The 18,349-nt window shown below is 21.6% G+C and overlaps 4 protein-coding genes across 4 annotated transcripts; 2 read left to right on the top strand and 2 right to left on the bottom strand.

Annotated features, from left to right (window-relative positions):
* Positions 1 to 633: 633 nt before the first annotated feature.
* On the top strand, positions 634 to 8,376 carry PY17X_1128400 (uncharacterized protein; the record flags this gene model as incomplete). Its single annotated transcript, XM_720922.3, has 1 exon — positions 634 to 8,376. The coding sequence occupies one exon, from the start codon at positions 634 to 636 to the stop codon at positions 8,374 to 8,376; it is 7,743 nt and encodes a 2,580-aa protein (XP_726015.3).
* A 1,103-nt stretch (positions 8,377 to 9,479) lies between these two features.
* On the bottom strand, positions 9,480 to 11,974 carry PY17X_1128500 (choline/ethanolaminephosphotransferase; the record flags this gene model as incomplete). Its single annotated transcript, XM_022956538.1, has 12 exons — positions 9,480 to 9,722; positions 9,905 to 9,999; positions 10,101 to 10,157; positions 10,272 to 10,345; positions 10,499 to 10,567; positions 10,660 to 10,748; positions 10,856 to 10,927; positions 11,046 to 11,084; positions 11,185 to 11,247; positions 11,347 to 11,442; positions 11,540 to 11,680; positions 11,840 to 11,974. The coding sequence occupies 12 exons, from the start codon at positions 11,972 to 11,974 to the stop codon at positions 9,480 to 9,482; spliced, it is 1,173 nt and encodes a 390-aa protein (XP_022812426.1).
* Positions 11,975 to 14,124: 2,150 nt separating this feature from the next.
* PY17X_1128600 (protease, putative) lies at positions 14,125 to 16,279 on the top strand (the record flags this gene model as incomplete). Its single annotated transcript, XM_022956539.1, has 8 exons — positions 14,125 to 14,142; positions 14,467 to 14,569; positions 14,666 to 14,747; positions 14,863 to 15,062; positions 15,279 to 15,522; positions 15,685 to 15,759; positions 15,845 to 15,933; positions 16,083 to 16,279. 8 exons carry the CDS (start codon positions 14,125 to 14,127, stop codon positions 16,277 to 16,279), a joined length of 1,008 nt encoding a protein of 335 aa, XP_022812427.1.
* Positions 16,280 to 16,861: 582 nt separating this feature from the next.
* PY17X_1128700 (conserved Plasmodium protein, unknown function) lies at positions 16,862 to 17,770 on the bottom strand (the record flags this gene model as incomplete). Its single annotated transcript, XM_022956540.1, has 1 exon — positions 16,862 to 17,770. The coding sequence occupies one exon, from the start codon at positions 17,768 to 17,770 to the stop codon at positions 16,862 to 16,864; it is 909 nt and encodes a 302-aa protein (XP_022812428.1).
* Between the last annotated feature and the right edge of the window lie 579 nt (positions 17,771 to 18,349).

Genomic DNA, 18,349 nt, shown 5'->3' on the forward strand with positions numbered 1-18,349 from the left:
TGTTTCTGCTATATCACCTATGTTGTGTTAGAGAAACATATACATTTTTTCATTCAAAATGATTATGTGATGATGATGATAATAATAAGAATTTTAATAGAAAGCTAAATAATTTTTTAGCAAATTAATATATTATCATGCGGAAATGAAATAAAAAATATATATTCAACTATAAAATCTCGTTTTATACAAATCCGCTATAAATATTACTTTACAATTGGAAGGTATTTATAAATAATTATTAATAATCATAGATTAAGGAATACTTGAAATATATAAAAAAATCAAACAAGGGAACTAGGGTAAATAGAACATATTTATTACTTGTTAAAAATATTGTGTGAATAAAATTATTTGATGTAAAAAATACAATAATTGTAATATTACTAAATATATAATCAAGAAGGCAGCGCAATAATTAATATTATCACACTTAATTTAGCAAATTAGGTAATTATATATGGATAATATAAGAAAGGGTGATTTGTTTTTGAAGACAGTTAATCTTTAATTTGCCTACACCTTCAAAACATATATGCATTTACCATATTTGTAAATATAACTTTTTGTTTTTTACATGGAAACATTTACCTTATATTTGTGAGAAGGATAAACATAAGAAAAACCATTAATATGTATAATAAGGGAATAAATATTTGTCTTAATGAAGATAATAAATGTATTATACTTTTACATATAATATTTAATAAATGTATAGTTAGTTTCGCTGTTTCACATATATTAGCAGAAGGAAAAATATGTTTCCTAAATCGTATAAAAAATAGTAAAATATTTAGAAGGTTTGGAAATATCAATAATCATAGAAGAAATAATGTGAAAGAGTATTATAAATTTGTAGGAAGAATAAATAAAGGTAAAGAGAACAGAAATAAGTGTAAAGTAAAGTTACATAGATTTTATGACTACGCAAAATCATACATTTTAAAACAATTTAAATGGGTATTAAATAAATCAAAATATATTTATTTTAATATAATATATCATTTAAAAAATATTTGTTATTTAAAGAATGCCTTTTGTGTGCAATATACACAAAGAGAGTATTTGTCACAAAATATTGAAAATTATATTATTAATATTTTACCAAAACATATTCAAAGCTTTAATCCTATTAATTGGTCTTATTATAATAACAATGAATATGATAGTAAATATATTATAATAAATAATTTAAACTTTATAAAATATAAAAATAAATGTGAAAAACAATATGATATAGAAATGGAAGAGGATATAAACTGTAAAGGTGCAAATGATATTTTTTATAACAGTTATAATTATTGTAATAATAATAATAGTAAGCGTGATGAAAAAATAGAAAAAAATATAGTAGAAAAAAACATAGAAAATAAGTATAATATAAAAGAATATGATAAAACAAATAAAAGTATATTATTTCCTATTGAAGAATTTAAAAAAATTATTCAAATAGAAAATAATATCGAAAGAAATTATATAGTTCCAAAGGAATCTAACAAAAATATTTTATATAACTTAAAAAACATTCTTGAAAAAATTCGAAATATAGAAGCAATATCAAATATAAATAATTATATTGATATGAAAAATACAATCGAAAGTTATAAATTAAATCCTGATGAGTGTAAAGAAATATTACATAAGGATAAAGACTTTCGTAATAAATCAAAATTGTGTTTATCTTGTTTTCATAATATAATTCATAAAATAATATATTATAGTAAAATGGAGAATATAAGTTTTTCAGACATGTATAAACAGTTATTAACTAATTATAATAACACTTCTTGTGAATATTGCAATCGAATAAATAATTCCATAAATAGTAATAATGATTTTTTAAGCCTTTATAATGATAACAATATATACAATTGGGAAAATCGTGAAAAAAACAAATTTGAAACCTTGGAAAATGAAATTCCACGTTGGAATTTTAATTCTTCGTATGGTAATAATTTTCCACATTTACAAAAAAATAATAAAATATATAGAATTTTAAGCGAAGAAAACGAAAAAACATTTAATAATATCGTAGGAAGAAATGAAATGGAAAATGATGAATTGTATAAACGTATACATACAGAAAATAATGTTGATTTCGGTGCATATAGTGACCTTGGGGAATATAATAATGACAATGAGAAATATATGTTAGACGAAAACGAAATAGAGCAGATCATAGAAGAGGAGGTAAAAAAACAAGAGAAAAATCAGAATTTAAACAATATGGACTTCAATAATGTAAATAAGAAACATAACCAATTAAAAGATGATAATATAATTATTTTTAACAAGAATAATATGCATAACAATTTATATAACAATGGACCCAATGATTCAAATTTAGAGAAAAATAATATTTTATTTCCCTATGAAAAGTACAACAATTTAGATAAAAACGAAATGAACTTAACAAAATATTCTCAAAATAAGCAATTTTATGGTCAATATAAATATGATGAAGCAATATATAAATATGATTTAATAGTACTTGATACATCAGGGTATATATATAAAGTATCAACAGATGGAACATATCATTGGAAATATAGAATTGTGAAAAATATACAATATTATATAAATTATGAAGAAGAAAATAAAATAGAAAATTATTATAATGCATTCAAAAATAATAATGAAAAAATTAATATGATGCGCAAAGATATTTTAAGAAAAAATGATTATGAACAATATCATAAATTAAAATTAAGAGCAATGAAAAAACTTCAATATAATAATTTTATTGATGTATTCAATTCAAATTATAAAAAAAATTATCCAACATACTTTAATGAGGAAATTACAGAAAAGGATGATATTGATAAGAAGAAAAATTATAATTATGAAAAATCTAAAAAAAAAAGTAAAAATAAAAATGCAATGAAAAAATTACTTTCAGATTATAGTGGTGATTTATTTTATGTTGATGAAAATAATGAAGCAATTCCAATAAATATAAATATTAAAGATGTTGTTAATAATTCTCCTTTTAAATCGACACTGTTTCCAAATATATTATTTATTGGATCTAGACAATCAAGCATAGTTAATTTAGATTTTGATACAGGATATGTAATAAAAAAATATGAAGAAAATTATGATGATTTAGTAAAAGAAAAACAAAAAGCTTTACCAAATAAATACGAAAAATTCATTAAAAAAAATTCTAATATATTGCATGATAAATTAGAAAAGTATTCGGAGCATTCTATAGATATAAATGATAAAAATTATTATGTTAATGAGGAAAAGGATGATCTTGATAAGGATTATACTATTATAGATGGCGAAGTTGTTGAAAATAATCAGCAACTTGACGACATAGATTTATATAATGATGAAATTGAAACAGAAAATAACAATGGCGAAAATAATCTTCTCCTTATTGATGGGAAAGAGAAAATAGAAGAACAACCACCAAATAATGGAGACAAAATAAATACAGATAATGTGTCTAATATTCCAGATGAATGTGAAATAGAAAACTGTTTAAGCAAACCTTCAAAAGAAGAAAACGAAATTGCTAACAATAAATTTAATAAAAACAACAAAGATAAACTACTAATTCAAAGAATAAAAATAAAGAATAAAAAACCCTTTTTAATGAAAAAATGGTATATGAATATTAGTAACAATAGTTTATTAAATATAAATTCGAGCGTTTTAGGAATAAACAAAAAGAAAAGAAATAGCAAAAAAGGAGAAAAGGGAAATAAAACACGAAAAATTCAAAAAAGACAACTACAAATTAGTCTTGTTAAGTGGGTTATAAAAGCAGTTGATGAAACTTCTTTGAAACAAAAATGGATAACAAGTTGGGTTGATGTTGGGTCTATATTTATCACTGATAGTCATAAACAAGATTTATCATTTATTAATTCACTAATTGATATTGATGGTAATAAATTAATATTGAGAACACTAGAAAATAATAAAGTAAACAAACCTTATGATAATACCATTTCCAAAAATATAGAAGATGGTGAAAGAAACGAACTTGAATTTGCATCGGAGAATTATAAAAACGATATACCGAATGAAATTGATGAAAATAATAATAACAAAATAGGAAGCAATATAAATAAATTAAATCCGAATATTAAATCTAAAATTTTTATTTTTTCAAAAGAAATATCATCTGTATTTGCATTGCAATATAAAAGTAAAACTAATATATTCACATTAGATACAATATTAAAGCAAAATGAAAAATTGTTTCCTGAATATGATAATATTAAACCTTATTCATATAATCTTCTTAATTTAAAAAATAATAACAATGCGTTACTTTTGCCATTTTCTTCATCTAATGACTATTTAAAGAATAATGATAAAAAAAATCTTCCGTGGAATTTCAATTATGATGAAAATGGTACAAATCCTAATAATAGCATTGCTTTTCAAAACTACAATAATTTTATTGTCCAACGGTTAAATAATATATCAATTAACATAACATCAATCGAAAAGGATTTAAGATATTTATTATTAAGTATTATATTCGTTTTTGATAAGCATAAAAAAATTCCCATGAATTATATATTTCAAATGAAAACATTATTACATGAATATCAAAAAACAAAACAAAAATTTATGATATGTTTACGAGGATTAAATCATAATAAAAATATAAATATATTTTCAAACCATAATGATATTAGAGATACTGATATAAAGCATTATGAATATGACGATTATGATTATATAAACAAAGAGATGGATGCGATTGACGAGCCTATACATATTTGTGAATATACAAATAAATTTATCGATTTATCATTTGAAGGGAAAGAAAAATGTATTGATTATTGCTCTATGCTTAATATATGGGATAAAATATTTAATAATTATACAAATCACGATGATTGTTTATTATTATCAAATTTATATAGAATATTGAATAGTACATATCCCCTTACTAACAAAGATTTTAATCGCATAATTGATGGAATATTTCTAAAGGATAATGAAAACATGTTAATAAAAAGAAGAAGAAAACCAAATGAAGGCTCAAGAAATCATGATTTAACAGAATTTTCATCCCAAAAACATAAAAAAAGTTGGTATTGGAATATTTTTTATGCAATCACCTTAGTGATTGTAGTTCCATTTATATTTATTTATAGACTATTTAAAAAGCAAACAAATAATAAAAATAATAATAAAGTAATTATGAGAAAGAAAAAAATTACGGATTATGATGAAGATAGTAATGATACATATGATGATGAATTATTAAATATCGACAAAGTTTTATTAAAAAGAAACAAACGAAAATTGGCAAATATATTAAAAGAAAATGGTATATCAAGTTTAAATAAAACGGAATTAGAAATGTATATGAAAAAAAATTTGAAAAAAGCGCAAAATATAGAACAATTAACTTTAGTAGATATATTAGCTAGACATGCAAGAGATTCAGATAGTGACAGTAATTTTTATGATATTCATGATGGTAAATATAATTTATACCCATATTATTATTCTGGTCAAGAATCAAAATATAGTTTGCCAAATATGCATTATATAGATTTAAGCAAATCGCATTCAGGAGAGACTAATAAATATGATTTAAATGGAAGGAATATGTTTTATATGCATAGAAGAAGAGCTGCTTCACAAGATGTTGCATATAAGCAATCATTTATAGTAAAGAAAAGGGTTAGAAGTAATTATAAATTAGGGAACACATATAATAAGCGAAATTATACAGATTATGAAAAGGATAAAAAGAGCAATTCTATAAAAGAAAAAAGTATAAATGAAAAGGCTTTTGATAAAAGTGATTTTATAAACTTTTTAAAAAATTTTAATAAAAAGTTTATGAAAAAAAATCCATTTGTAGATCATCTTATGAAAAATAATAAAACAGATTCAAACAACGAATTTAATAGTGATAATAAGGAAAAAGCTAAATATTTATATAGTGAAAAATACAATCTCAATAGTGCGGATGAAGAAAATAAGAGTCCTTATGCAAAAAAATATTCAGATGAAAAAAAAAATAAAAGTAAATCTTCAAAATATATAGAAAACACACAAAGCAATAATAATGATAATATTAATGGAAATATGAACATCGGAAATCATATTAATAATGATAAAATGAATAATAAAGGTTCCAGTGCAAGAAATCTATCAATCATTCAAACATCACATATTCCTTATGATGCCCCATTAGCCGATTTTTTAGAAAATGGCAGATTTATGAGAACTTTTGAAAATATATCATTAATAGGACAAGGAGGATTTGGATCAGTGTATAAAGTATCACATAGACTTGAACCAGGATCGCCAACATATGCTGTTAAATTTATATATTTAAAAGTAAGTTCATTGGATAATGTTAACTCAAGAAGATATTTTCGTGAAATCGCTGCAAATAGAGATATATACAGTAAACATGTTGTTAGATATTACACATGGTGGTGTGAAGAACCTCAATTTTTACCAATGGATATAATTCCAAAAGAAATTCAAAATACGCTTAAAAAAAATAAAGATCCTTTTAAAAAAGTTTGTAATAAAAATAAAAAAGATGATGATTATTCTAGTGATTGTACAGTATCTTCAGGTGAAAATAATAAATTTGATTTAAAAAATTATAAAAAAGTAATAACAAAAAAAAATGCTCCAAAATTAAAATTTTATAGTGATAATGATACACCATATAATAAAAGAAAAAATATTAATCAGAAAAATGCGTTTTTAAATGATAAAAATTTATCAGATAATATATATATAATCGAAAATAATAAAAAGAAGAAAAAAAAAAAAAAAAAAAAAAAAAAAATTATATATAAGGAAAAAAAAAAAGGAAATATCGGCATAAATGGAGGCCATAAATATAGTACATTTTATGAACAAAATAATCCAAATCATTTCAGTTCTACTCTTCAAGAATATGATCCTTTTGGTTATGGGTATTTAAGTGAAAACGAAAGAGATTTAATTGTTTTTGCGGATAATGATGAATCTAATGGGTCTGGTCATTCGAAAAAAAATGATAATGATGAGCGAAAATCTTTGAATAACCAAAATGGAATTTGTAATACAGGGGGCGATATCAGCAAAAATGGCAATGCCATACATGATAATAGTAATATGTTGGCTTGTCAACAATCCAATAAAAATTCAATGACTATAAAAAATGCACAGAGTAACAGTATTAATGGTACATTAAATAGAGATACTATAAATGACGAAACCAAAACACGGGGCACTAATAACAATCCGAAATATTCTATTGATTATAATATTGATACAATAATTAAGCAAAAAAGTGGATCATTTACTTGGGTGGAAAAGGCTCCTAGTAATAATAAATATAAAAAGGACGGTTTGGATATTATTAATACAAATAGAAAATTAATAGAAGAAAACAATAAGAAAGAGAAAGGTCAAGAGAAGGAAAAAGACAAATTAAAGATGAATGGTGAATTAGAGAAAAAAGAAAATGCTAATAAAATAAAATATTATAAGAAAAAAAACGTGGGTCCAGAATTTTCAATTGTTTTATTATTACAAATGGAATTTTGTAAAGGTTTTACATTGCGTAGATGGCTAGATAGATCATCAAGAAGTGACAAACCTTTACATTTTACATATGGAGATAAAAATACAAATCATCCTTTGGAATTTGATTTATTTAAACAACTAATTAAAGGATTAAAAGATATTCATTCAACTTGTTTTATTCATAGAGATCTAAAACCAGAAAATATATTTGTAGATTTAGATACTTATATATTAAAAATAGGAGATCTAGGATTAGTACGATTTATAGAAGAAAAAAAAAGAGAAAACGATTTAAATAATATAGATAACTTTAAAGAAAATATATATACAGAAATAAATCACAACACTATAACTAGTCAAATTTCATTGAAAGGGCAAATGATTGGAACTCCTGGATATACAGCACCTGAAGGAGGAGCTTTATGTGACGAAAAAGCAGACATTTATAGTGCAGCATTAATATTACTAGAATTATTATGCCCACGTTTTAATACAATAATGGAAAGATATAAAACATTAAATGATTTTCGAAATTATTATACTGTGCCTGATTATGTTAAGATTCATTTAAATCCTTGGTATATTTTGATGTTACAAATGTCTAAACCTAATCCCGCTGATAGACCATCAGCAGCAGATTTATATAATAAAATAAAGGTATTGCTAGATCCGCATTTGACAGATTTTACCTTTAGCTTTAATGATATAAACAATGATGATCTCGAATATACAGGAAACCGCAATGTAATAAATTCTACCAACCCCAATGGTGATATTAAGGAAAATGTTAATCAAAAAAATTTAGTGGATGATAAAGATAATAACAATACTATTAATGGAAACGAAGTTGATCATTAGCACTATGGTGTGGTGATAATGATTCTTATAAACGAAGAAAAGCATATACCTTCATTAAAAATGTTGACATTTATAACAATGTTAATAATTAAAATATGCTTTATTTAAAATATTTAATTACCTTTAATAGTTCGTTTTAATTGCTATGTACATATATGTATTGTAGCACATTTTGTTTTTATTTCGAATTTTTAAATGTTATACACATGCATAACTTATTACAACGCCATTTCTATATTTCATTTATTTATTAACTTATTTTATTATAATACTATTTTAATAATTTTTTTACCCTTTGCACTTTTTTTTCTGAATTTTACATCCCTTTAAATTTCTTTACTCATCTATTTATTATTTTTTTTTTAATTTATTTATTATTAAGATACCTTAATTTATTTTACTTTACATATATTTACCTACCTTTGTGCATATTATTATTTACAATTTGAATATTCATTTTCACATTACATAAAAATACCACATATGCTTGTTTTTATTTTTTTTCATTTAATTTATATGATTAAACCATTACATAGCGATGTATATTTTACCCGTCGTTATAATATATACATGGTGATCATCTAATGTTATTGTGAATAACATTAAATGTTACTTATTTTTTTTTTTTTTTATTATCAAATTAAAAACCTCATTAAAATTTATTAAACACATAAAACGCAAATAAACTCTGTTGCGGTGTTTAACACTGTTTTTTAAGCATTTAATATTATTTTTCACCTTTAATACATTTTATACTATAAAGTTTCAGATATACATATTAAAAAAAATGGGCTTCCAATGTTTCCTTAAAGGATACAAGTAATATAAAATAATTTCACATATTTCTGTAAAAACATGAGCTTCTTTCTTTTTTTTTGTTTTTTAATTACAACATATTAACTTGTATTAATGATAAAGTTGTGAGAATCTTCAAAAAAAAAGTAATGAAAAAAGAAAGAAGATAATACGAAAGGTAAAAATTAAAAAATTATAATATATAACATGTTACAAAAATTTTTAAAGGTTCAAAACATAAAATAGGAAAAATTTGGAATATGGATGTAATTGGTATAATGATGGAATTTCTTCTTGTTATCTGTCATTTATTTTTTTTTTCTTTTAACAAATAAGAAAGTAATGCCGAGCTCTTTGCAGATATTTGTTATTACAGTGTATGAATAGTCAAATAAGTAAAATAATCCAAATCCTAAAATGTAATATAATATATTGTTTTCGGAAAGTGCTGCAACATTTAAGAATTTTGGTTTCATTGTTCTTTTGACGAATAAGAGAGCCATAAAAGCGTAATAGACTATTATTGGAATTGGGACATATGGCATTTTAATCTGAAAAAAAAAATGATGCAATAATAAATATATAGTATATATGTTTTTATTTAGAATTGTTATATCTTGTGAACATAGACATAAATAAATCATACAAATATAAAAATGTTTATAATAAAAAACTCAAAACATTAACTATTGTTATTATAATGAATTCCGAATAAATAGTAATTCATAATTACCTTTAAAAGTGTGGATAAATGTATGTGTAATGTGTAAAAGGCTGAGTATATAGCTAAGATTAAGAAGCATATCAATTCATTTTGGGGGGTTATGGCTATAAAAAAAAAAATAAGTTATAATGATAATTTTATAAAAACATATCTAATATTTATTATCATAAATAATTGTTCTTTCGTATTTTGCTTTATTAATTACTTGTTCTATAGAAATAATATTCTGATAAGATAAATCCGATAAATAATGCTAAGAGTACTGCACAAAAAAAATATAAAGAAAAATATAGTAATGGGTATTAGGAAAATGACAAAAATGTTTATTTGTTCAATTAATATTAAAATGTAAAATATCACACATTTTTAATCTTACATGATGCTTCTTTTTTCTTTTTCTTGGCGTTTGTAATTCCTTTATATATGAAATTAACAGTGGTTGGGGTAATACTAAAAAATTAAAAAAATAAGGATAAATTGAATTATATATAATTAATAATATAAAAGATAAGAATAAACAACATATGAGTTATATTAATTTGATATATCAGTATTAATATGTTTGATGAATGTATCCTTTCTAATATATTTTTTTATTCTTACAGCAAGAAGGATACAACAATCAATATGGTAGATAATGATAAACTTAATAAGGAATATCCAAAAAAGGAACTAAAAATTAAAAGAAAATTTTAAAATAATTGGTGTTTTATTGTTTTTTAGAAATATTATTTTATTTATTTTTTATATTTTAATATTCTTACTGTATCTTGGCTGGAATTATATTTTTAAAGGTTAATTTTTGATATATTCCTGGTCCTTTTAATCCTCTAAAAACACATAATGCTATTCCCTAAAATAAAAATAACACATGTACAAATATTTTAATAAATAATGTTCCATATTTTCTGTATCTTTTTATCCGTTTTATTTAATTTTTTTTATGTTTATTTCACTTACAAAGAGAGTGATTTCAGTTACTCCAAAAGGTCCATTGGTTGTGTTGAATGTTTTTGTATAATGTTCTAACCACTGAAAAAAATAAAACATTTATTATAAATATATAAAAAATACTTATGCACAGGCATATATTATATATATAGAAAGCGAAAAATTAAAATATATGCAAATGCTTATAACTCATTCTTACCGATATAATGTAAGTCATTAATTGGATATATCCTATAGCCTATAAAAGAAAAGAGTTTAGAATCATCGAGATATATTTTTGTCAATCGAAAAAGTTATTTTTTAATTATCTTATATAATTCTCTGAATTTCAAAATTACCCAAAATAATACACATCCATGGGTCAAACCAATAGTTTTAACAGCGACTACAACAAATAAACACTGTAAAATAGAAAGGAATAGAAAAAATTAATTTAAAATGAACTATACAAATTATAAAATAAATAAAATATATATATTTGATTTAAAAAAAAAACGTACTGAAGTAATTGCGTCACATCCATGATCAAAAAGTTGTCCTAATGCAGAACTTGTGTTTGTTCTTCTTGCTTGTTTTCCGTCAATGGAATCAAAAGTCTATAATAGAAAAAATTTATACAAAATGAATATAACATAATTATATATCACATAAATATAAAATAAAAATTAATAAAACAATTTGAAAAAAACTTACTGAATATAAAAAGAATAAGATCCCCATATATATATATATGTGATCATACTTCTTATTGTTCATGTCAAACATATACATGAGAAAGAATGCCAATGTTGAACATATAAATCCTAGTAATGTCAACAGATTGGCCGTTACGGACTGTAAAAAAAGCAACAAAAATTATATAATGTATGTATGAAAACAGGCTTTTAACAAATCACACAAACAATTATAACAGAGACATAGAAGTATGCGCAGATAATAAAATATAATACAAAGCATATAATATACAAAATAATTAATATATATTATGCTTACCTTTGGAATTAGTTTGACGCAAAAATTCCAATACGGTTCACATAATTTCTCGAATAGAGAGTGGGCTCCCCTCTTATATGAGTAAGATTTACAATTGGAGTAGGCATTTTTGTTTAATTTGAAAATAATCCCCATTTTTTCATTAAAAGTATGTTTAGTTGAATAAATTAAAAAATAATATATATATTTATAATAGTTTTGATATGTTAGTATATCTTCACAACTTGTATTTCTCCATTAACATATGAATTTTATTGATATGGAACTATTGCTATAAAAATATAACTTAATAATTTATAAAAATTATATCATCATATATTTTTCTCTTCAATTTTTTTTTATATTAATAAAAAATGAAAATGAGTATTGATCTAGAAATTTAGTTCTTAAAAACTAATAAATATGTCAAATATTAAAAAAAAAAAATAGTATATAAATAAAATTATTATTAAATATTTAACAAAATATATATTATATATTTATAATATAAAATAAACAAACAATTTGGGCACAAAATAAAAAATAAGCATTAAGAATTTTTTTTTATATATTGCTATAATTAAAAAAAAATCTCTTTGAAGTATTGCATTATTTATATAATACGTATAAATGAACAATTTTCTCGCGTAATAATAAATTATAGCTTATATTATATATATAATATATATATATAATATATATAATATGTTTTTGTGCTTACGATACAAATTATATATGCATATAATCATGCATTTTATAATAAATATATAATTAAAAAAAAAAAATGATTTATTAATGTTCATTATTAAAAATTTTTTAATAACCCAGTTATGCATTTATGAAAATGTATTCATAAAGTATTATATTACAACTATATTTTTATTATTTACTTTTTTATTATATAGCATATATTTATTATGGCTATTTTTTATTTGGCTATATCATTTATTTTATATTTTTCTTATGTATATAATTGTATGTATTATGGACTTGATATTTTATTAGTTTTATAAGCAATTTTATTTGTTTATTTTATGATCTGAATAGTTTATCTAAAAAATGTATTGTTTTTTTATATTTTGGGGATTTAATTGAATTTTTCTAATATTATACATGTTTACCTATTTTTATTAGGTAGATGCTTTCTATTATGATAGCGTCTACGAAAATAATTATATTATGATGATGATGATTTATAAATTTTTCATAAAGACCCAATAATTATATTATGATTGTTTATGATGATTGGGTTGCAAAATAGAATGTTACAATTTTTTTAACAATGAAAGGGATATTTTATGTATTATTATTACTGTTTTATTTTTTTGTGAATAATTTATTTAACTTTATTAATATGGTAATATACTGGGGTTCTCTTTTGTTTCTGTTTTATAATAATTATTAAATTGTTTATACATTATTTCAATTATAACAATTTATTTATATTAAAAGTAAGAAATAGTGATAAAATTGTGGTCTTGTTAATAATAATAATATAATAGGTGGCATACCCAGGTTCACTTTAGTTAAATAATTCGTAATGGATAATTAATCTAAATTTATGCTATTATAGATATTTATTTATACCATTTCTTCCTTTATCCTATTTATTATTTCTTATGATATCTCTTATCATGCGTTTTTTTTGTTTTATTGGATTCCTCACATTAAACTAAACTATTTATACTATAAGACGATTCTTTAATTTGATTTTTTGCTAAACTTTATACAATATTTTTTTTTTCACAAACAAATTAAAATAAAAAAAATCATAATATGTTATTTTCGAGTTAAAACTTTAAAATCTTACAATTTGTAAAAGATATATTATTAAAAAAAATGAAAACTAATAAATATCACAATTCATAAGCATTGTTAAAATGAAATATGTATATATAGGTACTATTTTGTTTCTTTCCTTCGCTATATGTGCGATTATAATTAAGTAAAAACATATTTTCTTTAGTGTATAGCATATACTTAAAATTAACGAATTAAATTGGAACGTGAAAAAAAAATACATTGTTATTAATGCTGGCTTTTGGTAGGTACAAGTATTTTAACTAATAACGTGCATATGTATATAATATAAGGATAATTATGAAAATATATATATTCACATATAAATCGGTATATTTTTATTTGTTTAAGTTTTCATAAATTATTATTATGGTATTATGAAAAAAAATGAATAGCAATATCTCTTTTTGTTCTTATATAATTTTACATTTACCTTATTTATTTTATTTTCCTGAATAATATAATTAAAATATCCTTTAAAGGACATATACTATAAGTATACTAAAATGTTTTATAAAGAATTGGTATGTTTGTATGTATAAATACATACACCTATTGATAAAAGACAACAATATTTATAATTCATTACCTTATTTTCAATTGTTTATGACATGTCTATATAATTTAATATTTAAAAAATGTAATTAGCTGACATAGACAGTTCAAAATAAACAATATTCAGTTTTTCATAATAAATAATGTTTTATATAGGCAATTTCATATATCTTGATTTATTTTCTGTCTTTATATATTTTCTATTCACATATGATAATGAATAATATATTTGTTTACTAATTTTCATATTATATGTACTATATATTGATATATATGTTATAATATACATGCAGATCGATGATAACTGTGAACAAAACCAAAAAAATGTAGAAAGAAATTCCTTTGGAATATATATTCGGTTATTGTATTGTTTTTTTTCTGTGACATTGTTGATTGGTATTTAATATAACCATATATATATAGTATAATCGGTGTGCATTCATGATATTACATATCCCATCTATTTATTTTGTTTCAAAATTTTTAATATAGGTTTTTCTTGTATAGCAAACGGGAGAAAAGGAATATTTTATTTGCTTTTTTCTTTTTGCCCTAGTTTCGTTTATCTTTATCTGTTAGAATATATATATTTTTTTCATTTTATTGCATTTATTAGTATAATCACATTTTATAACTATAAATATATTTTTACTATAAGTTGTCCCCATTTTCTGCGTTTTCAATTATAGATTCAAGAAGAAAATAAAGAAACGAATAAAATTTTCACACATTGTTGAAATGATATTATATGGAGCTATATTATCGATTATTTTTGCAGGATTTTTAGAATATATTTTCTCACTTTTATGTTTTTATTTTTGTCATACATGTTTTTTAAAAAATGTTAAGGAATCATATTCCTTTGCCTGTTTAATAGTGATACTATTATGTATAAAAAAATTATTAAAATTGTTAAAATTATTAATACATAAATTGTCGCTCTCCTATTTTTGCATATGTATATATACTATTTATTAGTTTGAATATTCTAATTTGTATAGCGTATATTGTGTGAATATACATGGTTGCAAGGAAAGTAACAATATTTCCATTAATATAGATTCTTCACATATATATGTATACATTGTCATGGATTTTTTTACAGACTTTTTTTTGGGGGTAGCATATGTAGAAGAATTTTCAAAAATTTGTCCAATATTTTTTATTAATGCTAATTCAATAGTAAATAAAAATGAATACACAGAACTGCCTATTATTGAAAATCACAATTTTAAAAGTGATATAACATATGAAGATAATGAACATAATAACAAATTTAATAAGTTTAAATATATTTATGTAGATGATAAATTCGAATATATATATTTTTCCTTGTGCTCTTCAGCAGGGTTATATTTTCATATATTTATAAATTAAATGCTTATTTATATTATTTAATTATATTTTTTCATATTTGTTGTTATTGTTGTATGTTTATATTCAATTATTATATATTTGCGTGAATATTTAAATTCGATATATGGTCTTTTATATGATTTATTGGTTAATAGATTTTCAAGCACAGAAAACCTAATTTATTTTACTTTAACATCAGAAGATAATTTTTTGACAATTATAATATTAAGGTAACCATAAACTATCAATAGCACCAACCGTTTTCACTTAAAATGTTACTAATATAATATTTATTATTTTACTATTTTTACACAGGAATATAATTTGTGTCTTATTACACATGTCATGTTCAGGAATATCATCCTACAACATTATAAACAATCGAAATAATGAAAATCGAAATGGTATATATAAAAAAAGGAACCGTAAATATATATTGAGCAAATTTCTAAGAATATATATGTCTATTTACAGAACTTTACATATTTATTAAGTATTAATAACATAAATAATAATGGAGATAACTTTTATCACATTTTTTTGTGCTTTTCAGGCATGATGCAAAGCATATTATCGATATTGAAATCATTATTTTTATCATCATTATTTCATGCCATATATGACTATTCCATATATTACAGTTCATTAAATATACCTGAATATCAAATTTCATTTTTTAAAGCATTGTTTATGTATTCTTTTTTTTCAATGTTATTTATATTTTTCGTTATAATTAAAGGAATTGTTTGATGTCTATATATTTCTTGTTATTTTTATTACTATACCCTCTAATTAATAATTTTTTTATTAAAAATACAAATAATGTATTTGCATCTTGATTTGAATTCAATATGTTGTATTAAGCAAAAAATATATATTATTAATTTGAATGTTTACAAATAAATATTTATTGAAATTTTTTCGAACTTTTTGTTTATGTTTTTTTTCCCTGTGTTTGGTAATATATGATACATATATTAATAATTAATTTGAAAATATCCTTAAAATTGTTAATAAGATGAATGAAATGATGATTAAATTAAAAAAACACGAAAAATAAAAGATGTGATATATGGTATTTAATAAGTGTGTTTGAATAATGTAAAAGGGGAGTACCAGTGTGTATATATATACATGGGTATGTATATAATATAGATATATGATATGTTGCGTATGTAAAAAAGGAAAATAAAGTGTTGAAATTGTTCTATGAAAAATTAATTAAAAGGTAAAATAAATAAGCAAAAATTGGAGAAATGATATTAAAATCTGGTGCAAACGGAATTTGTATTTTTATCTTAATAATGTATATGCATGTGAATATACATAGATTTATTGATTAAAATTAAGATCAGTAATGATTATTAGGACGGTCCAATTCCCTGAGGATTCAAATTGCCCCAATTTGAGTGCAAACCAGCATTTATTATCGGGTACAATAAATTTAAATATGCCAATATCATCTTTATTATTTCGACATTCATTAAGAATATTTAATGCTTTTGTTAATGTTTTAATATATACCACTTTTTTCAAATCGGAATTATCGTTATTTTTATATGTTTCACATATATTTTTTTTTTTTTTGGTGTCTATTACATTTTTTAAAACATAATTATTTTTTAATGTAGTTACATTTTTTGTAGTTATCGAATCCATAAGAAAAATAATATCACATTTTTTATTTACTATTTCGAATATTAATTCAATTCTATCTGAATAAAACTTGGAATAGGTATTTAAAATTTTACAACATTTTTTTAATTTGCAATTAATATATATAGAATTTTTATGCATTTTTATATCTGGAAATTTAGTTAATGATGGGTTAATAATTTCTACTCCACATTCATATTTTTTAAAAGCATCTGTAACATTACAATGATGTTTAAATAATAATATACATATTCCATTTTTTTCAAATAAATCAATTGTAATTTTTGTATTTTTAGATATATTCTTAAAAATATCATATATTTGATATATATATACCAGTATAATTATTTCATTGTTCGAATTACTTTTTAAAATAAAATTTTCATAAAATAAATCATTCATACTAATTTTTATCAATATTTCTACATGCCTCTTTTCATTGCCAAAAATTAATAAATATTTTTCCGAAAACTTAAAACACAAAAAAGAGGTTTCAATTGAAAAAGAACAAAATTCTTTAAGTCCTTTCAGTATATATGAAAAGTCATTTATACCGTCTTGTTTGAATTCCGCATGTAATTTCATTGTATCTTACGTATTCTTATAGAGGTGTACATATTATATATTTGTTTTTCTATTCGTTTATTTTCTATATACTTTTTTAAATTGGCTCCCTTTGCTCTTTTAAAGTTGCTTGGATTTTACTACGCCTTTCAAATTTTGAAGCTTATAATTTAAACTTTACACAATGTGTTTGGCTTATGTCTGTAAATATTGGCATATAGTTATTTTGATTAACTTATATATTTTAGTATATAAACAAAATGTATAGATATTTTTTACTATTGATTAATACCACTTTAGGGTTTCCCTGTGTTTATTCTATTCATGTATTGTATTTCTTTTCTATATTTTTGTGTTATATTTTTATCAATACCATTTTTCGCGCATTTCACGAACAATTTTATTTGTTACATATATATATGTGTTTTCTTTTTTTTATCACGTTTGTTTTAGTAATTTTCATATATATTTTTATTCTTAAGTAAAAAAACGAATGAACAACAAAAACATGTATTTTTTTCTTTTTTTAAAGCATTCGAATGTTGCTAAATGTTTCCGTTACATATAAACATACCTTAGTGGTGTATTATATAGGTACAT

This window comes from Plasmodium yoelii (assembly GCF_900002385.2).
Source record: "Plasmodium yoelii strain 17X genome assembly, chromosome: 11".
Lineage (NCBI taxonomy): Eukaryota > Apicomplexa > Aconoidasida > Haemosporida > Plasmodiidae > Plasmodium > Plasmodium yoelii.